The sequence below is a fragment of the Eptatretus burgeri genome, chromosome 9, assembly GCF_056783735.1.
Source record: "Eptatretus burgeri isolate ZD-2024b chromosome 9, Ebu_testis_v1, whole genome shotgun sequence".
Classification (NCBI taxonomy): domain Eukaryota; kingdom Metazoa; phylum Chordata; class Myxini; order Myxiniformes; family Myxinidae; genus Eptatretus; species Eptatretus burgeri.
This window is the reverse complement of record NC_140969.1, coordinates 29,471,300-29,498,799: the sequence shown is the minus strand read 5'-3', so window position 1 is coordinate 29,498,799 and position 27,500 is coordinate 29,471,300. Positions and strand designations below refer to the sequence as shown.

General features: G+C 43.3%; 1 protein-coding gene across 9 annotated transcripts in view; it reads left to right on the top strand.

Moving 5' to 3' along the window:
• Positions 1-27,500, top strand: part of RNLS (renalase, FAD dependent amine oxidase) — a 69,149-nt gene that overhangs the window by 1,881 nt on the left and 39,768 nt on the right. For 2 of the 9 annotated variants that reach the window (XM_085894552.1, XM_085894555.1), the window contains exons 2-7: positions 2,564-2,660; positions 4,794-4,939; positions 7,568-7,726; positions 7,849-8,022; positions 8,564-8,739; positions 14,468-14,623. In XM_085894552.1, coding sequence (XP_085750678.1) covers positions 2,564-2,660; positions 4,794-4,939; positions 7,568-7,726; positions 7,849-8,022; positions 8,564-8,739; positions 14,468-14,620 — 905 coding nt within the window. In that variant the 3' untranslated portion in view covers positions 14,621-14,623. Of the gene's footprint in view, positions 1-908; positions 1,062-2,563; positions 2,666-4,788; positions 4,940-7,567; positions 7,727-7,848; positions 8,023-8,563; positions 8,740-14,467; positions 14,624-27,348 lie in introns of those variants that run through there. The other 7 variants (XR_015061522.1, XR_015061521.1, XM_085894553.1 and 4 more) reach the window with 6 other exon arrangements.

Here is a 27,500-nt window from a genome sequence, read left to right as displayed (position 1 = left end):
ACTACCGAGCACACGGCAACACTTATACAATTCTACTTCACAGACGGCGCCGACAACACATACCCAAAACCAAAAGAAAAGAGAACCACCCTCCAGGATGAGGGGGTAGGCGGGCCTGGGGCCGAGACCGTGTCGGGCCTACCCGTCTGGTGATGAGACGTGGAGCGGCGGTGGTGCCTCAACTCCGCGGGCCTCGCGGACAGTGTCTGGTAGGGGGTGGGAAGGGGGCCCCCTTGGTCGCACTATCTCAGCGCGGGGGGGAAACAGGAGGGGGTTGCTGATGCTCGGGGAAAGGAGGATCTTTACTCTGTCTCGGGTCCCGCGACGAGCGTCTCCACCTCGACCAGGTCGCGCCGTCGGCCTCCCTGGTATGCAGCTCCCGGCACCGACGCGAGCACCCCCTCGTCTGCCTTCGCCGCCGCCGCCTCTCCACAGCTCCGTCCTCTTCGCTCCGACTCCAACTCCGAACTCTTCCTCCTGCGAACTCCTTCCAACGCACACACGACGACGCACACGACGACTCTTTTCTGACGAACGCAGCCGCTTATATAAGCCCCGTGGCTTCGCCTTTGACCCCCTGCCTTCGACCTTTCACCTCGCTCCCCATTGGCCCGAGAAAAAGTGGGTGTGAATGCATTTTGATCCATGAATTTGCATATAGCGACCACCCTCCAACGCCCTGGAGGCGGGGCCAAATCGCCCCTTGCTCACCGATTGGACGGAACAAAAGTGGGCGTGAGTCGTTTTTGATCCGTTTTTGGAGCGGAAAGTCCGTGGTTTTGTACACGCTGTTCGGCGCGCGCCCTGCACGAGTCCAATACCGGTACCCACAAGTGGCGCAAGAACGGTGGCGATGCGACGGTTGCGAGGTGTGACGGTAAAGGTCGTGGCTGTTGTGGTGAAGCGGCGTTGTGGTGGGTGGTTGATGTTGTGACGACTGTTGAGACGTGTTGGTGGTGGTAATAATGGCGGTTGGTCCAAAATAAAGATAGTAAAAGAAAAACGGCTATCCTGAAGAGTCGCAGCACGCATAAATGACATGTATTCCCACTAGACCACAGGTTTGGGCCTAACTACACATATACTTACCGAGATATCTCACCTAAGGGACCTGAATGGTGGTTTGCGAATTTGGTAACCACAACACTATTTTGTAGAGATTACTAAAGGTAGAGAGACTTTTAAATCTTTGCTAAACACGCCTGGACATATGCCCTGCCATTTTACACATAAACCGAACATTATGGTAAACATTTATTCACGGAATAACTAGTCCACCTTAACCCCTTTATCCCTTATGGCTGCCCCCTCACAATATATATCATCATGCTTATTTTTGTGCCAACATGGGTCCATGTCATTGATGTATTATAAACCTACCTTTGCTTGTATATGGTAGCCATTTTTCTTGTACACAAAGTTAAGACTTGTTGAAGAGCTCGAACACAGAAGGGATCAGCATGCAGTAGTACAAAAGGAACAACAGAAAGAGAGGGGCGAGGGAAACCACCTGCAGGGCCTCGTACCAAAATAGATGGAGACACACAATCAAGGAATAACAAGGTGGGGGGGGTGACAAACAAGGGGAGGGGGACAAAACGCAGAAAGAGCAGAGTGTGTAACACCAGAGAAGAGGCCACTCAGCTTCACCGTCGGAGATTCCTTACCGAGGGGAGTGCAGTCAAAACAGTCACATCCATGATCCGGTTAGACGTCAACTGGTTGTCCACATCTAAACTTTTCCATGCCTTCTTATATTCCAGGGTGTAAAAACTTTTCGTAAATATAAGATAATTCACAAAATCTGGATATATAATGTTTGGAAAGTACGTCTTGCTTCTGGACCATGCTGTATCCGGCAATTCATACGGGTCTGTGTTGCCTACAACCTGCATTGTTATCATATCACTCCCCAGACAAAGTATCCGATGTATCGACATATCTGAGCTTCAGGACATGCTTTGACCTCTATTGTTTGGCCATGACAAAGCTCAATAACATTAATTTTCTACTTCACCCATCATGGATGGATATTCCTTTGGCGTGTGTTGTGTGTTGTGTGTGTGTGAGAGAGAGAGAGAGACGGAGACAGAGCCAGACAGACACACAGACACACATCTCTGTCTCCACATCCCTTTTTCTTGTTATATTAACTTACCTAAGCTATATTTTGTAGTTCACATCTACAACCATTCATTAAATATCCCGGTAGGGTCTCCACCCTAAATTCCCGAAAGTTAGTGACCTCCTCCATTAGTGAAGCCTTGATCATGATATTCATCAGTGGCTACTACCCCAAACTTTACTCTTACTAAATATACCTTGGATTATACACGCATAGAGTGGACTTTTTAAACAGCCATGTTCAACTCTCTGGAACCAAACCCAGGACCTGAGCATGCTACAAACCAAGCAGTGTTGCTACCCCAAGTCTTAGGAACTTGCACTTTGCAGTTTCCATAATTCTTGTGAAATATGCTGCAGAATAGATAACATCCTCCAAAAGAGATGATGAGGATAAATGAGGTAAACTATAATATTCAATAAATGTGTGTGCATGCAGGAGGGCGAATGTCCAACACCCATTGGGAAAGCCAAATCGCTGATTTGGGGGCACAGTACATCACCAGAATGCCTGGCACAAGACAAGCGCATCAAGGGTGGGGTAAAGTATCCCTAACTCTCACTGATAACTTCCAGTCTTGTAGAGAAGGTCTGTCTGGGTGATGTAGAGGACCGCACTTAGCCTTGAGCTCTCTAGTTTGGGTGTTATTCCTAACTCAATTGTAAACTAGAACGGGCACTCATAGAGCGCATACCTTTGCCGCCACTACTTTTTTTGTTCTTGGTATGAGTGTGGGGAACTGGTTTCATATGAATAGTCTTATGACACAAACCACATATCTATAATGTCATGACCCCCCCCCCGACTTTCGGGGGCTACGGACTAAACAACAATCAACTCACGTCGTTTTGGCGAGTCTTCACTCGCAAGCTCGGTGAATACAACATTTCAACAAGAGAAGGTAATCTCGTTTGATGCTGGTTTCATGCAAATCGAATAAGAATTGACTGAGTTATGCCGAAAACCACATATTTTTCAAGGGCGTGACCCCCCCCCCGACATTTTACCCCAACCGGTGACATGTGTTATGACGTCATTGTGTCACAAGATTGGGCATTAAATTCTGAACATTTTGGTGCTGGGTTGATGTAAAGCGGACAAGAATTGACCACGTTATGACAAAAACCGCATATTTTTCAAGGTCGTGACCCCCCTGACCTTTGACCCCTAACCGATAACAAGAGTATGGGCGTCATTATGTCATATTGCATATCACAAGATGAGGCGTTGAATTCTGAACATTTTGGCGTTAGTTGCATGCAAATTGAATAAAAATTGACTGTGTTATCGTAAAAAGACGATTTTGACCTTTTCGTGACCTTGACCTTGACCTTTGACCTGAACGATCCCAAAATCTAATCAAATGCTTCCTGGCTAATAACCAATCATCCCACCAAATTTCATGCAATTTGGTTTAATACTTTTTTGAGTTATACGAATCACAAGATTACAAATAAATAAATAAATAAATACACGCCGACCAAAACATAACCTTTCGCAGAATGCGAAGGTAAATATCAGATTGGTGCTGAGGTCCCATCTGCTAGCAATCGTGGGTTAATTCGGGACCTGTCTGCTAGCATTAGTTGGTTGACTGGGGGTTCATCTGCTGTCATTAGTTGGTTGATTGGCGACCCATGTGCCAGCATTCGTTCGTTGACTGGTGACCAATCTGCCAGCATTAGTTGGTTGACTTGTGACCCATCTTCCAGCATTAGTTGGTTGACTGGGGATTCATCTGCCAGCATTAGTTGGTTAACTCTGGACCCAGTTGCTAGCCTTAGTTTGCAGACTGGGGATCCATATGCTAGCATTAGTTTGCAGACAGGGGACGTTTTGGCGAGCATTCGTTGATGGACTGGGGACTCGTCTGCTGGTAATCATGGGGAGACGATAAAGACACCACAGTGTCTTTTAACCAAGAGTCGGTGAGTTTCACCATCACCCTGAACACGTTACTAATTCCTGCTCAAATCGCTTTCAGGCTTCAGTCAAACATGAGGCCTTGCCAGCCAACTCATGGAAGACCTTGACTGAAAGTAATTTGTATGAGCCACCAATCCCAACTTCGTGGGAAATGGAGAAAAGGAGAAGGGTGTGTTGAAGTTGATTGTTGGAGTCAGGACCTTCTCTACAGGACTCTCTGCAGGAGACAGGAGATGTGTTGTCGTCAATTTTTGCTTCTTGATGATCCTACCTGTTAGTTATTTGTCCATGTCAAGTGTGATGCATTGTCTTGGTTAATGTTCCCTCTTCATGAGCTTCAGATAAAACTGTAACTGATGCTTTGAGATTGTCATGCCTCACATGAAACCTTCCTCCACTTGATGCCATCAGCTTGGTTTGGCCAGTCCAGGGCATTTTCCACGACACGAAACCCACAATGATCTCATCTCTGAAATCTTATTATCATCTCCTGACAACAATAACCTTTAGATAACAGCACCGTATATGTGACTTGAAACTGGGATCCCTGCATCACCAACCATGTGTTCAGATGAGGACACAATACAGATCTTTTAAAGGAGTGCAGTACTTTTACGTAAATGATCATTATTTATCAGGTTCTGTGAAGGCTTTGAGTGAATTTTAATGTTTGACGTTACTTTGTTCCAACGATAGATGACATGCTTGCATGGTTTTCAATGAGTGTGTATGAACAGTACAGGTATTACACCGAGTTGCTCGAAGCTGGCGTTTTGAAGCCTTTGGAAGGATTGGTCGAGGGAATGAAGAACATGGAGCTTGGGACAAAGCATTTTGTTGCCCCACGTGGATCTTCGTCCATTGTCAACTACTTTCTTGAGCAGTCTGGTGCATAAGATATTGACTTTTCAATTTGCATTTTTAATTGAAAATGTATGATTATTTGAATAGCAGACAAATGTTTGTTCTTCTTTGTGATTACTTAAGCAATGCTAGATAGTTAATAGAAGACCTCACCCCATGTAGTGTTTAGGTATATAATTAAATTGAAATGAGATAACGATTTTTAAACGTCGTATGTAAAATTCCGGGGAAGGTTAGCGCCGTTGATGACGTCTTATACACCAACTTATTTAACCCGTCCAAGTAGTGCAAAAATGGAGGTTCTTGGAAGTGCAAGGAAGGCGATTTGTGTTCTATAATGTTCAAGTACATATTGGAATTAAAAAAATTAATCTTCTTCTTCTTCTACTTTCGGCTGCTCCCGTTCGGGGTCGCCACAGCGGATCATCCGTATGATCCGCATTGTGATTTGGCACATGTTTTACGCCGGATGCCCTTCCTGACGCAACCCTGGTCGCCTCTTACAACACAGGGATATGGCACACCTATTTTAACCGGGGTATACACTGGCCCAGTATACTGGTACTCATTTCGCCGACCTCGGAAGGATGACAGGCTGAGTCAACCCCCTAAAAATTTTTTTTTAAAGATCGAACAAAAAAAATTAATACCGGAAGTTTACCGCCGTTGACGCAGTGGCAGGATTTGCACTCTGTAAAATCCTTCATTCCGCAAAACACAAAAACGTTATGAAAATTGAAAACCCATTTCGTGGGAGTACCTCCTGTGCAAATTTCCTCCACAGGGCAGCTCACCGGATGACGGGATTGGGGCAAAGCCTTTGGGACCCCCACTCTTCATTGATAGGAGGAAAACCACGGGGCAAGCTTCCCTGGTCAGATTGCGGTTGTGTGTGTCAGGGTGGTGATGACGTGTCGTCCACCAGATGACAGTCTCCTTGGGTTAACCTGAGGCGGTCCCTTCGGGTGGGTGCCTGGAATGTCCTATCCCTAAGAGAGGATGATCACCTGTCTCTGTTATCATCTGAGCTCAAGCGTTTGAATGTTCAATTCAATGCATCGGAATGCCCTCTGGAGGATTCTTGGTCTTCGTGGGATGCCATCAAAACTGATCAATCTGATGTCTGTACTATACTCTGGTGCTGAGAGTGCTGTGAGATGTGGTGATACTATCTCTGACTTATATCCAGTTGTTACTGGAGTTCATCAGAGATGTGTGTTGGCCCCCACAATTTCAGCACTTGTGTGGACTGGATTCTGGGGAGGATGTCGGAGAGATCAAGCTGCTGTGCATCGTGTGGGAATGTCAAGATCTCTGACCTTGATTTCGCAGATGATGCAGTCATCTTTGCAGAGACTCTAGATATCCTTTTGGGGCACTCGAGTTGCTGAATGAGGAGTCGGAGCCACTGAGATTATGGGTTTCCTGGGTCAAAACTAAGGTCCAGGCTTTCAATGGCATCTTGGATGCTGCTATCTTGGCTGTACCTGTTTGTGGTGAGGATGTTGAGGTCATGGAGAGATTCACTTACCTTGGCAGTGATATTCATGTCTCTGCCGGCTGTGAACCAGAGGTCAATAGACATCTGGGTCAGGCCTGGGGAGTCATGGATTCCCTGGATCATGAGGTGTGGTGCTGTTGGTACCTGTGCAGGAGGACGAAAGTCTGAGTCTTCAGGTCCTTGGTGCTTCCAGTCTTGCTCTTTGGATGTGAGACTTGGACTCTGACCAGGGATCTGATGAGATGGAGAATTACTTCCTTTGATGAGATGGAGATTGCAGCAGGTTGATCAGCGTCTCAAGGAGATGGGGATGGGCCAGGCATCTGCCTGGGGGATGGCCAGACAGAGGCTCCTGAAGTAACGGCAGAAAATGGACGCAGCAATGTGCTGCTCTCGTGCATGCTCCCATGCCTGACATGACCTGACGCAATGGTGATTACACCACCAAATCTGACATGTTGCATTAGTTATTTGTGCTTGTTGTTTGTGTCCTTTGTGATGTGCGTAAAAACACCTAGTTTCCTCTTTGGAATGATTTTCAGTTTTGTTTGACTGCCAGTAAGGCAAACGGTAAAAAAAACAATTAAATCTCACTGCTCTCTGTTCATGTGTGATCGAGACGGATTCAGAGCCAAAGTACTGTTACACTACAGGTTCGTTTTCCGATTTGTGTTCAAAATATAACATTCAATGTAAATGATGATGTTCCTCAATCATAAATGGATGAACAGACGGACAGACAGAAGTAAACCAATTGCTTAACCCCGCTTTTCGCTTCAGCTGTGCGGGGTAATTATATCCTTAACAGGTGAACTGATAAGGTATCCAAGTGTGATACTCACCACCGTTCCCTCTTGATATAATCCACAGTGATTTTGATGAAAGCTTTGTACATTAAAGGGATTGCAAGATATCCTAGAAGGATATCCACTCGCCTCTGAGCTTTCTAGCCTGGGATAGAACCGCAGCTAAGCTATAAACTGTCATCTTGGTGTTTCTCAGGCAGGTTGATTCATCAATGTGTGCACCATCCCTCAGATGGACTTTAGGGGGTTTGAATCCCACATGTTTGCAGTCTGCATGAGCAATAGAGCCTGAGTGTTTGATCGTATTCCCTTTATATTAACTAATCTATTTATCATCTCGGCCAGATGCAAATGTGAAGTTTGGGTGCCATGTGACTCACGTGTTACTGAGAGACGGTGAGCTGGAGGTTTGGACACAAAATGGTGCACATGATTATTTTGACACCGTCATCCTTTCAGTGCCCACTCCACAGATTCTGCTTCTGCAAGGGGACCTTGCCAAGAGTATGTGCACTCAGCATCTTGCTCATTGAGAGAACTGCTCAGGTTTATCAACGCATTCATAGTCCCTTGAATGTGGGTGCTGTCTCGTGTCATTTTTGTGTCCATGTGTCCAACATCCTCAGTGATGAGCCCAACTCAACGGAGCGCTCTGCAGAAAGTACGCTACTCATCCCGCTTTGCCCTCGTGCTGTTTTACAATGCGGGACAGGAGTTAGGTGTGCCATGGGTGATGAAGTATGTAACGGACAGCCCCATCATTTGCTTCCTTTCTTTGGACAACAGGAAGAGAAGTTGCGGTACGACAACTCGCGAAGTAATCTCCTGTAACACTGTTCTTTTCTCACCTGCCATCTTTACGAAAGGCAAATTTTCCACCTTCCTTACCCTTTTTTCTTACCTGTTCATCTTCAGGGTTCTCTTGAGGATCTCACACCTTTCCATGCACTCCTCACCAATTGATATTTTTTGTTTTTTCCGCTCAGTTTAATCATAGTGGATAAGTTTTTCACCAAGCGTGCATCTTTTCAGTTGTGGTTCCTTTTTCCCACCTGGTGTTATCAACCACATTTAATCAACCAGAAGAGAATTCCATTTTATTACTTCCCCGTTATTCTGTGACTCCAACCTGCATCTTTTCCGAGTGTGTTTTTAAAATTATTTCTGCTTCGGCAATTGTACCAGTCCACCATCTTTCTGTCCATTTAAAAACCAACCTCATTTTCTTTTTTGAGACAGGCCGTCCAAGCTGTCTCGACAATTAACACGATGCTGATGATCACATGTGCTGTTTGTTGAAGATAAGTAGGCTGAGCATCTGCATGGCGTGTTCTTCTTCAGAGCCGCTTGGTGAAGCACCTGTCCTTGTGGTGCACTCGAGTGTTCATTTTGGAGCAGAGCAGTCACAGTGTGATGTGGAGGAGGTTGCACAGCTCATCGAATGTGAGCTTCAGCGTCTTCTTCCTCATCTTCCATCGCATGTCCACCACAAGGTCCATAGGTGGTGCCACTCACAGGTATAGTATTTGTGAAATGGCAATCTAATTCTCCCTTCACCAATTAGCTTAGAAATATCATGGTGTGTCTGTTTGTGCATGTCTGCGTGTGTATGTGCAGAATCGTGTTCATGTATGTGCTGTGCTTAACTTGATGTGTGGCAGTCCCATTTGGTATTCAAACATTTCCTTTTAAATTTCAGAACACAGAACTCGTTTATTTGTTTGTAATGTATCCTGTTTCTTCCCTTGCCCTGGTATTCATTACTTTTTCATGATCTATGCTTTCCTTAGCAGAGGAAGAACTGTTCCTTTTTTCTTTTTTTAAAAATCTTCGGCTGTTGTGGAGACCAGCTCATGTGGAGTGAGAAAGGCAACAAAAGTTCATTTTGGCCTCATGTGTTGAAAATCCTTCAGTGAGCATATTGTTCTGTGGAAACGGGGTTTGGGGAGGGGGGGGGGGGAGTTGGAATTTGCGAAGAGAAGCTTGGTCCGTGTGCTCGGAGTCGGGTAGATTTACACCTGTATCAGGTATCTGTCAGAGATAAGTTGTCTTGTAATATGTGCACTGACGATGCAGTAACCGTCCTTTGAAGAGCAGAAGAGGGTAAGGTTGTGTTGAGTAAAACCTATACAGATGAGGGCAGGTGGAGGACTTGTGGCACCGAAGGAGCTAATAACAGAATGCACATCAACAAGGGAGATTTGGCCAGAGAACTGTAGGCCAGGATGGTGAAATGAGCTGCAGATTCCTGGAGAGGGACGGAACATTTACGAGAGGCTGCTCCTCAAGGTGGGATGGCACGGAATATGGCGCCACCCACTCGCAGCAGGCAGCCAACGAAGAGACCCACCATGTATAAGAACGTGTCCTTGAGGCGGTAAAAGCTCTCTCTGCACATGCGAGCAGGCAGATGTTGCCTCTGCTTCGTCGCTCCCCAAGGCAAGGACCGTCTGGAACCCTGTATTTATCATTATATTCATCATTAAGCCCTGTGTGTGACAACCTGAGCCTGAACACACTGATGGGTACCCGTTAAAAACATGCTGCATATCATGGCCACCCAATCGTACAGGATTCCAAACTCGATGGGAATGCATTGAGAGGCTGATCTATCAGCAGGTGTAAAATGCTGTGGTAGCTGTACTGCCATGGACGGTGGCCCTTGCATCTACTTCCGGTTGCTTTCCTGAGGCTATCAGGGTGCCTCTGCTATGGCTAGGGATTCATTTGGGCTCTTGATGTCTCTCATTGTGGCCTTGTAGATTGGTGAACTGATGATCCTTTTTTCCTCTTCCTTCTTCCTCTATATATATGATAACACTGTTGATTCAATAGAATGAAACCCATTCTCAACCTGCATTTCGAGTCTCGCCACCAAGGGTACCCAAGTCTACTCCGCGAAGTATCTGCTATGCCAATATCAGGGGGTTCATGGAAATTTCTCTGTCACCCAATCCTTCTTGAAACTGAACTCTCCGGATCTGCTTGCTCTTTGTAAAACTCGTCTCCACACTGACATGTTATCTGAATATTTTGCAGTGTCTGGCTGCATCCTCCATCGGCTTGATTTTCCACCTTCTCATGGTTTGTGTGTTTATGCAAAGGCCTCTCTACCACTTGGCCATGAGGTCTCCCTTGAGGATTACAAGGAATCACAAGGAAATTTGACGCAGGTGGAGGAAATTCAGCCCATCATGCCTGTGCCACATCAACACTACCAATTTTTCAACACAAAATGAAATAAGAAAATGCAAAATGTTTTTAATTTTTTTTTTGTATTTTTTTTAGTAGTAGTTTTTGTAGTTTTTTTTTTTGGATGTTTTTTTTCCTTCTTTTCAGAGGAGGGGGCATGGGCTTGGGTAAAAAAACACATATCAACCACACAACCCCCCTTGACGAGACCCCCACCAACACTCCATACACATGCATACAATCACCCATCAATGCTCAAACTACCTAAAAGTCTTATCAACATCCCCATACCCCTCTATCTCCATAACTTCCAGGTACCTATCTAATTCTAATTTAAACTTATCTTCTGTTTCTGCTGCCACCACCTTTCCAGGGAGACCATTCCATGTGTTAACTACTCTCTGAGTGAAAGTCCCCTGCCTTACTACCGTCTTAACTTTCCTCTTCTTTACTCTCAAGCTATGGCCCCTGGTCCTATCACTGTCTACTCTGTTGAATAATTCATCTGCCTGTATTATGTCTGTACCCTTCATTATCTTAAACATCTCTATCGTATCACCTTGTAACCGCCTCCTCTCTAGTGTATAAAGCCCTGTCTCCTTCAGCCGCTCCTCATAGCTGAGTCGAAATAGGCCTGGAATCAATCTAGTAGCCCTGCACTGAACCCTCTCGATGGCAGCTCTGTCCTTCCTGAGTTGTGTTGATTTAGGAGACGACACAAGAGTTTATGTGCTTTCGCCTAGCACTTTTACATTCCACTGGCTACTTGTATTTTTGTATCGCTCTCCATCATCGCCCAATTGTGCTATTTTCGATGCTGTTACTGATATTATTGATATGGCGCTGTCTCGATATTGAACTGTTGATATTATGGTCTTTGGAGACTTTAATGTTCATCACAAAGAATGGTTAGTTCGCTCTCACAGCGCAGATGCTCTTGGTGTTCGTGTACTTAACTTTGCCGTGTAGCATGACCTTACACGGATTATTTCAGCTCCAACTCAAATTCCTGATCGAGTTACTGAGAACAGGTATCTTCTTGATCTGTTTTTGTGCTCAATTGCTGGGGATTCTACTGCAAGAATTCTCCCCCCTCAAGGAAACTCTGATCATGTCAACATTGAAGTTCAGGTTTGTTACCCCTCGCTATCAACTGTTGTTCATCTTTTCCATTGAACTGTCTTCCAATATAGCAAGGCTGACAGGGATGTCTTGCGCTCTTTCCTTGCCGATGTTCACTGGAACTCAATCCTTTGTCACAACCAATCTGAAGCTGCAAAGGAAGTTACTGTGTGGATCCGTGTTGGTGTGGATCTACCAAATCTCTTCTCAGACCTACCAAGTGAAATCACACAGCCAGGGTTCACTCTGGCTTGTTCTGCTGCTATCACCCATCACAATCACTTTTTCAATCAGTATCATTGTATTGGCTTGAGTGAGGTGCATCATTTGTTTCGCCTTGTAAGCAAACGCTGAAAATGGGTATTACAGAATGCTAAGGGACTTTATGCAGAAACTGTTTGTGATTCTCTCTCAAATAAACGGCTCGGTTCCAGAGATTTTTGGAGAATTGTTTAATGGTATTCTCAACCGTAATCGATCATCGATTCCTGTCCTCTTCAATGGCCTTGAAGTGCTTACTTCTCCCATTGATAAAGTCAACCTCTTCGCTGAGCATTTTGCTGCAAACTCCACAATTGAAGACCATGGACACCCATTGCCTATTTGTCCTTCCTGCCTTGACACCAGGCTTTCCACTGTCATCATCACACCCAAGAAAGTTGCTAAGATTATTCAAGGGTTTGACTTCTCAAAATCTCCTGGACCAGATTGAATCCGTACAATTGCTTTGAAGATGCGTTCACCTGAACTGTCTTCTGTTCTCTCAAAATTGTATCACTTGTGTCTGTCAAAGTCCGTTCCTACCTCGCTTGAAGCAGGCTTCTGTCGTCTCTGTCTTTAAAGGCTCCGGTGAGAAATCTGATCCTTCTAACAATCAGCCTATTAGCCTTCTTCCCATTTTAAGCAAAGCGTTTGAATCTCTGATCAAATGGCAACTCATGACTCATCTGGAAACCCACAACCTCCTAACTGATGTCCAGTATGGCTTTTGACATTCAAGGTCTAGGGTGATGTTCTATCGCTAATCACTGAACATGTGAACGAGGCTTTGGATCATCGTGGAGAAGCCAGGGTTGTTGCTGTCAACATCTCAAAGGCTTTTGGCAAAGTGTGGCATAAGGGCCGCATCCATAATCTAAAATAATATGAGCATGTCTGGAAAATTGCTTGATACAATTTCTGACTTCCTTGCAAATCATCAAATCTCAGTAGTACATGATGGTCAGTCGTCTTCTGTCAATAATACGAATGCTGGTGTTCCTCAGGGGTCTGTGTTTGTCCACAAAGTGAGGTTTGTCCACAAAGATATTCTTGTTATATGTCAATGATCTGCCCAATTGTATTGTTTCTCAATTAAGCATTTACGCAGATGGCTCAACACTGTATACTACCTACCCAGGAACCTTGTCTCCTCCTTCCCATGTCCTTGCCAGTACCATTCTCAATCAGGACCTAGAGGGTGTGATTAACTGGGAAAAAGACTGGCTTGTTACTTTCAACCAAAAAAGACCCACTTGTTGTCTGTGTCTAGTTCAAGATCACCTTGTTTTCCAACACTGTCTACAGATTCTTCACCTTTGCAGGAACTTCCTGTTATCCATCTGCTTGCATTGGATATCAGCTCATACCTCAACTTGGAAAAGTACATCTCTGGTATAGCTAAAAGAGTCTCCCAGCACTTTGGCTGCTTATTTCATGTTCAGCGATACCTTCCTCAAGCTGCTATGCTCCATCTATTCCAATGCCACTATACGACCTGTCATAGAGTAGCATTGCCAAATTTGGGGTGGTGCTCCAGCCTGTCGCTTATCTCTTCTTGACAGAATACAGTGACGTGCTGCCATTGTCGTGGGATAGGAGTTGCCATCATCCCTGGAAACTCTCTCGGTCTGCCGTTCTGTTGCTTCTTTGAGCCTTTTCTATGGATATTATACCAGGGTTTCTGAGGGTCTCTCAGGTTGTTCCACCTGAGCATACATTCAGTCACTCTGCAAGTTTGGCTGTTTCTTCCCATCCATACATTGCATTTGTCCTGAGGAGTAAGACTATGACGTATTATTCTAGTCCCCCCCCCCATACTGCATCACTTTGGAACAGTTTACCTGCATCCTGCTTCCCCCTCAATCCCAACCTACCTCAATTCAAGAGGAATGTCAATAGATTCCTACTTTCTGTTTAATATCTATACTTTCCTTTGTGTATCCCCCCCCCCCCCCTTGAGTGGCCTTTGGCTTTGTGGTGGGTGAAATCTCATTGAAGAAAGATACATGACACATCACTCCTCATCACCATCCCCTTGTCTCCTGGTTGCCATCGCTTCCCAAGCCACACTTCATCCTGTGCCACATCATCGTCCTACAGCTACAAACAACTCGTGCCTCCACAAATCCACGCCTGTTCTGTCGTCCTTTGTTGTATGGATTGTCAATTTGGGTATTGTCGGCGCCATAGTGGGAGATATTTCATTCTTGTTTACAAGTCCATGTGCCTCCCCTTCTATCCCTATCTGTGTCTGTTGACCACCAAATCGTTAAGTTATTTATTGATTCTCCTGTCCTTTCGTATCCCCCGTATTTATTTCATAATAAACAGTTTATTTGCTCAGAAACGTTTTCCCACCTTCCTGCCTTCCTCCGCGCAACCAACCACCAGTTTTAGCTTGCATTGGGCTGATCCTTGGGGTTTGTAGTAGTTAATTTTAAGCACAGTATATTGTAACTTTGAACATAGTTTTGATAATTTGAGGGGGTCAAAGACCCTTGGCATAATGTTCGACGTGACAATATCATTATGAACCAAGTTATCTACCATGCAGAATTGTATACAGATTCAGGTTCGGATCTTGGGAGGCATTCGTAAGGTAGAATGAGGGATAATGTTGGAGATCAAGCCTTTTTCTCACTTGAGCCATTCTTCCATGTTTGCGACCAGGTGACGGTCGCTGTGGATGGAAGCCCAGGTCACCTCATTTTACACCAACGTCCACTGATAGCCTGTGTGGGTGATTACTTCACACGATCCAACTTTGACGGTTGTATCGAATCGGCACTCTCTCTTACCTCTACTCTCAAGAGCCTGCTGTAAAATGTAATAATTTCCACGGACATTCTTGAATCGCACCAACAACACTCAAAATGGTTGTTAATAAATGTTCGAACGGCCAAAATGGAGTGTTTAAAGGTTTTAAAAACAATTGCTTTTTTGACGGTCCGAGTTGATCACATCTATCAGGATTTAGTTTAACACTGGCTTTTGCCAAATTTGAACAGACTTTTGATACATTTTTGACGGCTTGCTCAAACATATCCACTTCCCTGCTATTCCTAAAAAAAATTCTTTATTTGAATCTTCATAAACTATTAGTCACTGTGGGTCTGTCCGTCAAGTATTTTGTCTCTACCAATCATGTGGCTACAATGCTGTGCTCCACAGAAAGAAAAACTCTTCCATTTTTAAAAGACTTAATTTCAGGCAACACTCATAGTTCAGGCATTTTAGCAGAAATATTTGGTCAACCTCCCACAAATTGCAACAAAAGCAAACTCAACAGATTTTGATTCTTGGATATGTCCTCAGTGACAGAAAAAAAGTCCTACGGGATCCTCCAGGGGGAAAGTCCTGAAATCATGGAAATCCAATATGGCTGCCACCCGGCTTCGGGGAAAATGAGAAAATTGTAAAGATTGATATTTTAATATGTAAATATATGTTTTTCTGCATTCTAATTGTTTCGAGTTATGGTCAGTATATTGATATACAAGAATAATTATAAAAAAGTGAAATATATTGAGGGTAAAATAAAAAATTATAGCTTTTTTGTCCAAAAATGTCAATTTTTTTCCCTAAAAAAATTTTTGACTTGAGAAAGTTTGTTCATATAAGAACATATGTATCCCCAGGCATACATACTATATATTTCCAGATACAGGGACATTAGTACTATCCTCTGGTGAAAGAATTAACACACAATATTAATTTGTTAGCACATGCAATATTGACAGCACATGCATATACTCGACCCTGATGTTTGTCAGTGAACATGTACGACGCCACGGTGTCACTCCAGTAATCACCTTTGATCAGCCCCTGCGGTGGAAGGCCCTCATGATTATCAACTCGGAGCCTATGGGAAGTGATCTGAAAGGGATTGTCCTACGCTTGGGTGGCTTCCACGCAGAGATGAGTTTCCTCAGATGTATTGGACACCTCATGGTGTCATCCGGGCTTCAAGAACTGATGGAGTTGATATATGCCCCCAATGCAGTGATTCATATGTTTAGTGGCAAGGCCATTACCCGCGCAGTTCGTGCACACCTAATTGTTGATGCAGCCCTCAATGCCTTGCTGTTGACAAATGTGCTCAATGCGCCTCAACCATGCCTACCTGAAACATCAGACGGCAATGGGAATGAAGATCCAGACTTAGCTGAAGCAGCTGCAAGGCCGCTACATGACCAGCATACAGATCTAAGCAATAATCCAGACTTCAACGAAGCTTGTACCCTCTATGAGAAGCTGATGGCTGGGACACTGTCTGTGGAAGAAGTATGCAAGTCTGACATCTTGAAACGAATCAAAGACCACCTGCAGAAGCATGCCGAGTCTGCAAAGATATCTTCTAGAACTCCAGCGCTCTGGGTTCAGTATATGGACATGCGAGACATTCTACGCAAATACATCCGGGCAGAGCGCACTGGGAACTGGGCACTACATCTACAGGCCATCCAGGAAATGCTGCCTTACCTGGCAGCCTCGGGCCACAACCTGTATGCCAAATCTGTGAGGGTGTATCTGCAGCAGATGTCCAACCTCAAAACTCAACATCCCAATGTCCAACAACGTTTGGATGAGGGGTTCCATGTGGTTCGACGAAGTGATCGCCTGTGGGCAGGTCTTTCATCTGACCTGATCATCGAACAAGTTCTGATGAGAAGTTTGAAGATCAGCGGGGGGGGGGGGGGCCTCACACGAGGGCGAGGAATGACAGAGCAACAACGGCTGGTGTGGCTTCTATCAATGCCTGCCTGTGCAGAAATAAACCAGGCAATGCAGGACATACTGTTTCTACATGTAGTTCTTGGGTGCGACATGGCATCTCGTCTTCATGGGATTGGAAAGGGAGCTTCCCTCAAAAAGTTCAAAGCAAACAACACATTCCGTGAGCAGGCCAAGGTTTTTGATACATATCCAGCTTCCGTATGTGATGTAGCAGATGCAGGAGAAAAAACATTGGCGATAATCTACAATGGAACGTCAACTGACAACCTGGACACCCTCCGGTATCAGCTGTACTGGGACAAGGTGGCTTCGAGCTCCTCTCACGTGCAACCACAGACGTTACCACCAACATCAGAAGCAGCAAAGTATCACAGCCTGCGCGTGTATCTGCAAGTCCAAGAATGGAAGGGATGTGCAGATGATCTTCTTCCGACAGACTGGGGTTGGCAGAAGTGTGACGAGGGCTTTGTGCCACTTTAGACATCAATAGCTCCAGCTCCTGAAAAGATGTTACGCGTCATTAGGTTCAACTGCCAGGCTGAATGTAGCACCATGAGATGCACATGCAAGAAGCACAACATTAAGTGCACTCCAGCTTGTGGAAACTGCAGGGGCTCTGGCTGCACAAACACTCCATGTGACAATGATGAGGATGATGACGACATTGTCGAGTTCTAACTTTAATACGCTTGATTTTTCTCAACATGTATAGTAAGTTTATAATGGATGTAGTTTCTGAGTTTCATGCGAATTTTCTTTTTCATTTCGAAACCTTCGTCAGGCAGATGTGATTGCCCCGAGTGGAATTGTGAATTTTTTGATGTTTCAATGATTTACATAATTATATTGTATTGCCATAGACTTGATTTCATCTTGTGTCTTCAACGTTTCTTATTTTTTTTGGTCCAGGAGCCAAAATCAGTATCAGGTAAATATTTTTTTGGGGGGACAAAAAATTGACATTTTTGGACAAAAAAGCTATAATTTTTTTATTTTACCCTCAATACATTTCACTTTTTTATAATTATTCTTGTATATCAATACCGGAAGAACATAACTAGTACCATACCATAACTAGTGCACCATAACTAGAACAATTAGAATGCAGAAAAACATATATTTACATATTAAAATATCAATCTTTACAATTTTCTCATTTTCCCCGAAGCCAGGTGGCGGCCATATTGGATTTCCATGATTTCAGGACTTTCCCCCCCGGAGGAACCCGTAGGACTTTTTTTCTGTCACTGAGGACATATCCAGGAATCAAAATCTGTTGAGTTTGAAAGCAAGCAATTGATAGTACAGGCAAAATGTCGGATGACCTCCCACAAATTGCAACGAAAGCAAACAGCAGATCCAGCATGAATGGTACTGGATTGAGACCAAAAGGACCAATTTAGATGAATAAGGTTGACAACCTTTCATGATACTCTCCGTCACACAGGCATAAGATTGACAAAAGGAACCGTCTGACAATGCTAACCACTGTGTTATGAGCAAGTCGTTTTTCTGCATCTATGTTATGAGAAATAACATTTCATTGTCTGTTTCTAACATAATGAGTTTCTAGAAATGCACATTGTGATGCTAGAATCTCTGATTATTATTATTATTATTATTAATTCCATTTTTGTCAACCAAGTAAGCTTGGAAGGAAGGAAGGTAGCCTATACAGCGAATATAGGAAGTCAATCCATATTCTCCTCATTTTTGAGTCAAAGCTTATATACTGTATAGCACTTTCTTCCTCCATCTGTATCACTTCCCTTTCCTTCCGAAACCTGGTTCCAGAGCTTAAGCTTGCACCCCCTGGACTCATCTAATTGAATTTAGCCTGGTACACTGGCTCTCTCCTTACCTGATGATATAGTCGTCTCGATGTCTCAACCTATAGCTGTGCAGAATTACATGAGGCTCCCATTAAGATTAAAAAGATAAAACGTGAATTTAGACTAAACTGGACATACCTTTAACCGATACCTTGTGCATTTGACGTTATCAGATAACATGATTGATGACTCTGTGGACTGCCATGTTGGCAATCAAGCTGGCCTGTCATTTGTTGTTGATCACCTCTCACTCATTATATTGTAAGTTGTGACCTGCTGTGTAGTTGTGTATACTCAAGTAGATCTGGAAACCCGGGTGTATCGTTGTATCTGTTCCCCGTTAATTCAGAAAGGAGGGGCAGGTGGATTGCTGAGGGTAAGAGGGAAAAAAAATTCACCCTGAGTGAGCATTCGAGATTGTGCAGCCAGCACGTAGTTTCAGGTAGGCCAGAACATGTCGCTTGTACAAACCAACCATTAATGTATCTTCACAGGTAAGTGAATTGCTTAGAGACATGGAATACATTTGTATGAAATATTTATTCTTCTACTTCATGCCAGAGGTGGTGAATTAATGCCGTAAAACTATAATGACATTGTTGTTTGACCATATACTGAAACCGGTGATACGAGGATGATAAGTTGCTGGTTCGGGGTCTTTATTGTAAATTTCCATGCTTTTGTGTGACCATCATGGGTATGTTTTGGGCATGTGCATGAAAAGGAAACTCATAAATATACATCCTATCAAAAACTAGAATTAGTCTAGGCCTCATGCTATTTGTGGCAGTGGGGTTCGTGGGTGGCTCTCTTCAGCATCTGGGGTGGAACCAGAGTATTGTAAAGACTGGTCAAGTTCACCCCAGGTGGTGTTTTGTTTACCTGCATACCATCTTTCAGAAGTTATTTTATCCCTCCCTTCATTCGAGAGCAAATCATCAATGTCAAGCTTTAGGGATATGGGGGAGGGGTTAGGGGAAGGTTGGGTGGGGGGGACTATACCGGTTCACTATACCGGGTGGGTTCCCAGGGAGCCATGTCTATCTTTTCTCATCTTATTTTGGAAGTTTAAGAGACACGAATGTATTTCAACAAATATTATCCAATCCAATACTCACCAGGTGTTCAGAAAGTCATGATAGCTATTTGGATAGCCCAGCAACTTTTTTTTGGCCATGCTGTTCTGTGACGAAGCCTGGTGTTGGCTTAGTGGTTAGGGTGGCGGCTTGGGATCCCAGCGTCCTGAGTTCAAGCCCCGTTGGCTGCTGAATTAACACCAGGGGGTTGACTCAGTCTGTCATCCATCTGAGGTCGGTGAAGTGAGTACCAGTGTACTGGTCCCGGTGTATGCCCCGGTTAGAATAGGTGTCCCTGTGTGTCTGTGTGTTGTGTGTCCCTGTGTGTCGTAAGAGGCGACCAGGGTTGGCGTCAGGAAGGGCATCCGGCCATAAAACATTGCCTCAAGAAAAAGCCTAACCCCTGCACAGCAGGGAAAAATGGCTGTAAAAACGGTAATTTTTTTTTTATTTGTTCTGTGACGAATTTCAACTGTGATAAGCAAGTATCAAGCATCTACCCCCAACCATGATATACTTTCAAGATAGCCATTCTTGGAAATGAAATTGAGGATTTGAGCACAATTACTGTGGGGGTTGAGCCTGATTCCAACATTGTTCCTTCAGCAACAACAGATGACTACACTTTTCTTTTCATGGAATTATTTTTAGTTATTAAAATTACAATAGCAAAGGATGCTGCACAAAGTAAAACTCTGTCGGATGGTACCAGAATCAGAGACAGAGACAGCTCAGAAATATGCCGTCTGAAGATGATTATTATGATCCATCCATCAGGACCATACTCTGCACAGAGTGTCGGTGCTACCGAAGCAGTCTCCTGGGCTATTGGGCACAATCCTGGACAGTTCGCCACTCTGATGCAGTATACCAGCAAGCTGGTACTCATTTTTGTCGACCTCAGAAGGATGACAGGCTGAGTCAACCCCACCTGGTATTACTTCAACAGCCAAGTGGGATTTGAACTCAGGACTCTTGGATCCCAAGCCCACCACTCTAGCCATTAAGTAAACAGCAGGTACAGTATATTATTATGATGAATGGGAAGATTTGCCAGTTTTGACCGATCTTGGTTTTTTGCCTTATTTTTGTTGCTTTTGCCATAGTCCGGAGTACTGAAAAGTGATCCCTGCCTAGACATTCAGCCGAATAGACCAGGTAGGCTCTCATATATCGCTTAAACGTCTTTTTAGAGAAGATACTCCAATTCTAGTTTTGTATATAGCGGGTGGGACCGCCAATTTTTTCCACGCCATCCGTACATCGAGTACTAGTACTCTGATATATAAGGGAACTCATGAAGTTTTGTTTTGCAATTACAAATGATGGAAGTGTCCTCCTAGTTCTGTACATTCATGGATGGATATGTATGGAATAGTTTCTGACTACAAACTGAAGTGTTTCATCTGAGACTCTGGAAATAACCCTTGTTCCAGCATCTTTCTGTTCAAGAATGTTCATTTATTGGGTTCTCTTTGAAAACATTTTCCTTAACAAATCCTCACAGAAAAAAAATAAAAATCTAAAGGTGAAAGAGAGATCTTGTAGGCCAAGGAAATCCAGACCAGTGGGAAATTAATCTGCCATGAAAGTGGTTACTGAGCCACTGTATGGACAAACGAGGTGTACGTGTAGTTGCTCCGTCCTGTTGATACCAAGTACCAGGAACATTTCTGACATGACTCCAGAAATGTGTTCAAATGTGTACGTAACGTTCCGCATTCACAGCCACTCCTTTCCTGAGGATCCTAATCTTCAACAAAAATATGGGCCATAAATCCGATGACAACCAAGACCACACCTGTATTCCTATTTTGGGGGAGTGGAAAGGTAACTCAACAAAGTGGGCTGTTTTCACCATGCCCCAAAACTGACAATTTTGTGGGGCAGATATGTGAAAAAGATGTTCATTTCCGGCAGAAAGTGTGAAATTTCGCATACAGGGGTATTTTGGGGCGCTGATTTCAAAAATTGGCGGATCCAAGAGATCTAACCAATGGACCGGCCGCCATCTTGAATTCCAATATGGCCGCCAAGACGAAATGTTGAAAATCCCTATCTTGGGTTCTAAATGACCTGTGGCGCTGAAATTTGGTACACAAGGGTATGTTGACATGCTGAGTTCAATAATGCAATAATTTGAAATGTCTGACAAACGGTATGGCTGCCATTTTAAATTCCAATATGGCCGCCAAGACAAACCGATGTTTTCATTGCTTTAATAGCACAGTGTACGGTAATGTCATAATGTTAAATCATTTGAGCATTATTATGATAACTGGAAAATTGTTGCATCTCAAATCTACTGATGGGTTTGTAATTTTTTCGAAGGCAGTAGAAATTTGGGAAATTCAGCGCCCCAAAATACCCCTGTATGCGAAATTTAACACTTTCTGCCCGAACTGAGCATTCACATGACATTCCAATAATTTATTTTTTTATGTTTTATACTGTTTCCGGATGCGATACTGTTTCTGCCATATGTAGGATTGGCAAAAATACTGTGTGGAGCATATGGAATTCCATGCCAAACTTGGAGGAGGTCTTCAATCATCTCTCACATGCACCAGCGGAAGTAACAGATGATGACATGGACAACATAGAGAGGTTCTTCGTTGTTCTGTACAGTAGAACTTCCCCTCTGAAGAAAGTGAACGAAGCACGCAAGCAGCTGTTTGCTCAGGGAAATCGGCAATCGGAAAATATTCCACCGACAAAAGAGGAACTGCGTCAACATGTGAAGAGGGCAGTCTTTCAGGCCGGTCACATCTGGGGACAGTCCCAAATTGCTAACCCAGAGCTGCCTTCACCTGCAGATTGGGGATGGGCTAAAAATGCAGATGATGTCTGGCATACATTTTGGACAGTAATGCCAGAGGCATCAAAAGGGTGCCGAGAGCTGATCAAGTGCAAGTGTAAAAAACGGTGTGCTGGAAATTGCAAATGTTCTGCTGCTAATCTACCATGCACAGAACTATGTTTCTGCTCTGGACAATGCTTCCGAGATGAGTAGTAGGAGAAGTAAAACGGATGGAAAAAAGCTTGCAGCATGTTACGGCTGCCAACTGGTACCAAATATACTTTGAAATGAGCTCTTTGACTTGTTATATGATTCGTCAACCAATCCATTGAATTGGTATTGCTTTTGCAAATAACCCAGGATTTTCAACATTTCGTCTTGGCGGCCATATTGGAATTCAAAATGGCGGCCATACCATTTGTCAGACATTTCAAATTATTGCCTTATTGAACTCAGCATGTCAACATACCCTTGTGTACAAAACTTGAGCACCACAGGTCATTTATAACCCAAGATAGGGATTTTCAACATTTCGTCCTGGCAGCCATATTGGAATTCAAAATGGCGGCCATAAGGTTTGTCATACATTTTAAATTTTTCCATTATTGAATTCATTATCTCAAAATGCACCTGTGTACCAAATTTCAGGGCCATGGGTCACTTGGAACCATAGATAGTAATGTTCAATGTTTCGTCATGGTGGCCATATTGGAATTCAAGATGGCGGCCGGTCCATTGGACAGACCTCTTGGATCCGTCAATTTTTGAACTCAGCATGTCAAAATACCCCTGTATGCAAAATTTCAAACTTTCTGCCGGATGTGAACATCTCGAGCAATTTTTGTTACATATATCTGCCCCACTAATTCTGTTTGTTTACCGTTCAAGTAAATATGACATTATTCACTGAAAAATATCTTGTCTATGGTAATTCCTGTTTGAGAATAATCCTCCTGAATCTGAGGTTAACTGCTGCAAAAATTAAATTCTGTAAGGGAAAGCTTTCAGATCAGACTTCAACAATCCAATGACACTGCTTGGAGACACCACAGTTTAATGTGAAATGCACCTTGTTGATTTTCGAGGGATACCTGCAATCACTTCACTTATTCTGCTTACGGTCTCTGGAGTTCCAATATTCCTCGGATGTCCAGACTGTCCTGCATTGTGGTTCTTCACACAGCCCATCCCTCTCCACTTTGAAACTATACGATGTATTGTCTTCTAGGTTTGTGCATCACGTCGATGGAAAAATTCTTCTGAATGCTCTCTGCACTCCAATCACTGAGTTCAGAGAGCTGCATTCTTCTCTACAATGAAGATTCACTCCTCTGTTAGTTGTGCCATGGGCTACCTGCAAAATAAATAAATAAATAAGTAGAAATGTCAAAATACGGTGACCTCATCCCTGTGGATTACTCCAGATGGCACTTTGAGTTGTTAAAGACCACGATCGCCTTTCGTACCATTAATCTCAAGCCGGCTCGCAGGTCCAAAGTCATGTTATCAATACAAACTGATTTTGTGTCGGCTATCACGTAACAGATCTTAATTGGCCGAGCAGAACCAACTGTGATCTTATCTATAGCCCAATCTCTTAATCATTCAATCATTCAGTTGCCATATGCCACCATCAGGACAAACAGGTTGAGTCGTGTTGCAAATGTATTAAAAGGTTGACATGTATTTTCAGAATCAGCATATATGTACAAGTAAAGACATTCCCTTTATCCCTTATGCATACATTACCACCCTCGGATGCATCATCAATCACTTATCACTTTACATTGGGGCCCATCAATCATCCGTGACGATAAAGTGAGAGATATATAGGTGACAGAGAAAGAAAGAAGTGGAGTCTATATCATGTCCCCCAGGGCACCTGGCGACAGTTCGGCTGAACTTATGCAGCCCAATGAACCCTGGTCACAAAGTTTCTTGGTCCCGGTTCTACTTGCCCCACTGCTCAGCGCATCTCCAAGACGACGTGTAACAGTCACGCACACTGGGAAGGATGATGAGAGGACCGCACAGACCCCGGACACTATTACCCAGGGATCCAAGCCCTGGCTGCAGGGACCGACTCCTGATTCAGGACACTGAGATAAGATAAGGCCAGAAGATGATTCTCTCTGAAGATAAACTGGATAAACCAAGACAACACGATTCTCTCAGATATTCTGTCTGTCTCTGTCTGTCTGTCTGTCTGGCAGTAGGGTTATTAAGGGCAAGTAGGGTTTCTATACGGTTTTTGGCATGCTGTCACGAGCTGATGATTTATTAGCCATGTGGCCTGCAAAACCGGCAAGATGTGGGCCAGCTAGTTCCAGTTGCAAGGGCTTACAAAAGATTAAAGAGAGGATGTAGAGGCGATTCTGTGCTGAGATATGTATGAAATTTGGAAAGAAAAGAATGATCAGAGGTGTAAAGAACATAAATGAGACATTTATGTGATACATTCCCAACGCATTTTACCTACCTGCAGTGCAGTAGGCTTAATCGAACAAATACTTAGTAACATCTATCGTTGTACTAAAGACTGATTATTTTACTTCCACGAAGCCAAAACCGCAACAATACATTTGCTACAAACAATTTTTTGCTTACTCCACCTAATTTACTATATTTCATATTTCGTCCTACGAAGATTTTTTTTAAAAACAGTTTTCAAATGGGGTACATTTTTGTGAATCCAGATGTTCCATCGGCAACGTGACGTCAGAGATTCCAGAGGTTATTTTGTCAAATTATGGTTTGCGAGCAGGTACCATGGAAAACATACTGTTGATATCACCGCTAGATTCAATGATATGAATACTCGGTCCATGAGATAAGTCATAACACAGGAATATGATACAGGTGTGAATTATCAAATGCCCGTTTCCATTCAGGAAAAAAAAAATCTCCCATATTTGTGAGGTCATCATTGGGGGCTTCCTGCAGGTCTTTGATTATCAGATTAACCATTCTACATGAACAAACCCAAGCATTTGGTCCAAGCTTGTGGTGAACCTGAAAGTTTTATCAGGAAGGACCTCTTGGTCGTGGTTACCTGTGTGCTGTTTTAAGCTGATTTTGATAATTATTGGTGATGTCAAAACAGTTCTTTTGCACCACTGAGCAAGAGTTTCCTTGGACGTTTGAATGGCAATCCAAGAACAAAGTTTCACAAATTGGAGTTTAAATTGGCTTAAGCATCGAACTTCCTTTAGAACCTCGTTTTGTTTTTTTAATTTGTGTTATTTTATCCTCTATTGCCATTCATGTTTTTATTTGGTTTCCCATAGTATTTTTTGGTATTCATAGGATAGGTGAAGGCTATTGCTGTTGTCGGGCTTGGTTCTACAATTAGCACCCCCAATTTTAATGTTACCACAGAGCTTCTTAGATCCCTAAGAGAGAGAAAAAAAACTATTTATAAATATATTGTCAAGCTTGTGGGGGTCGATATAATAATAATAATAATAATAATTAATAAAAGGTTTATTTAAATTCAATTTCTGTCGTGGCTAAAGGCCCAATTGAGGTAAATTTTACAACTGATAATGCTAACAAATAAAATCTAATAATACAATTAAATGGCAATAAAAAGGACATCAAAGCAGAATAAAAATAACATTAAGAAAAAACAATTTTGCAAAAGCAATTTACATCACATCAAAATTCAGATTTTGACAAACACTGCAATTTATTAATTGTGCGGATGTGAAATGCCTTTTGGCTGTTCTTGAATCGTGTGGTTTTACATTTTAACTCAGTTAATTGTTTTGAGTTGCGTAGCTGATAGCCGCTATGAGATCTGTCTGGCAGGTAACAAATGGTGAAGTTTGGGATTTGGGAGCAATCTCACGAAAGAACGTTGGTCACGTCTCTTCTCAAGTGACTCCACACTACAATCTCATGAAGCATCTGAGTAGCTGCAGTAGTTTGGGCCAAGGATAAGTCTGCAAGCCGTTTTCTGAACAAATTCAACAACATTGCACTGCTGCTTTGTAATTCCGCTCGACCACACCGGAGCTCCTTATTCTAATATGGCACGAACAAAAGATGTGAAAATGGTTACAAGATCGTAATTTGGGAGGGAGTGGTATTTTAACTTCCGAATCATGTGTAAACGACTCTTAGCTCTTTTCATGATAGAACTGACATGTACATCCCATTTCAAATCTGCCTGGAATGAAGATACCCAACAGTTTCATGATATTACAATTTTGGGTTACAACATCATTTAACGACAGGTTAGAAGAGGGTGGTTTGGTTTGAGCGAAACAGATGTCAGCAATCGAACACTTTTTGGGGTTGAGACACATTCCGTTCTCTCCAGACCAGGTATGAAGTTGTTTAAGAACAGCTGGCATACAATATTCAGTGTGAGTACTACACTTAGGTTAGGGTTAGGGTTATGTAAGGTCAACATTTGAAGCAGTGAATACCGGTGGAAATTTTGCTGTGGCCAGCATAGTTGATCATGCCAAGAAATACAACAGGTCCCAACTTTGCTCCCTGGGGAACTCCAGAATTAATGCATGTCCATTCAGACCTTGTCAGCATACTTAACACACTGTTCGCGATTTGAAATAAAGTAATTTATCCAAGAAACAAGAGATGAATCAACTCCCTTTTGTAGGAGTTTTAAATAGTGATCATGTGATCAATGTGATCGAAAGCTTGAGAAAAATCTGTAAGCATCATCGACGAAATTGATCCTGGTGTTTCTGCATGCTCATGAAGTGTGCAGAATATCAATCAGACATTGTGAAGTTGATACAACTTTAATGTTTCCAAAGTGTTTGGGGTCAAGGTTCTGCTTCATTGTTTCCATCGTTCGCTGTGCTAGTGTTCTGCAATTTTTGAGAAGTAGGCAGTTCGAGAAACTGGGTGCAAGTTGTCGATGGTGGCAGGTGATTTTACCTCAGAACAGATAGAAATGTATGCAGTAGTATGGTCTGTTTTGGAGTAGCTAGAAATCTCGATGTAAATAAGCATGGAAATATTGCTTTAGGATTGTCTTGTTTGAATGTGCACCATACGGAGGGTGGTTCATTGTAATAATTAATTAGGGTTTAAGGTTAAGGAATTGTATGTGCAGCCTCTTGTGACCCCCAGGTGAGGCACCGAGGAGGGGCCTTAGCAACGTCCAGGAAAGAGAAAGGAGCGGAGTTTAATCCCTTCCCAAAGGGCAGAGTTTTGTTGCCTCGGACGGGGTGGAGCTTGGGTCGCCTTGCGAGGGAGAGGGTGTGGTCAGTGCAATGGGAGGT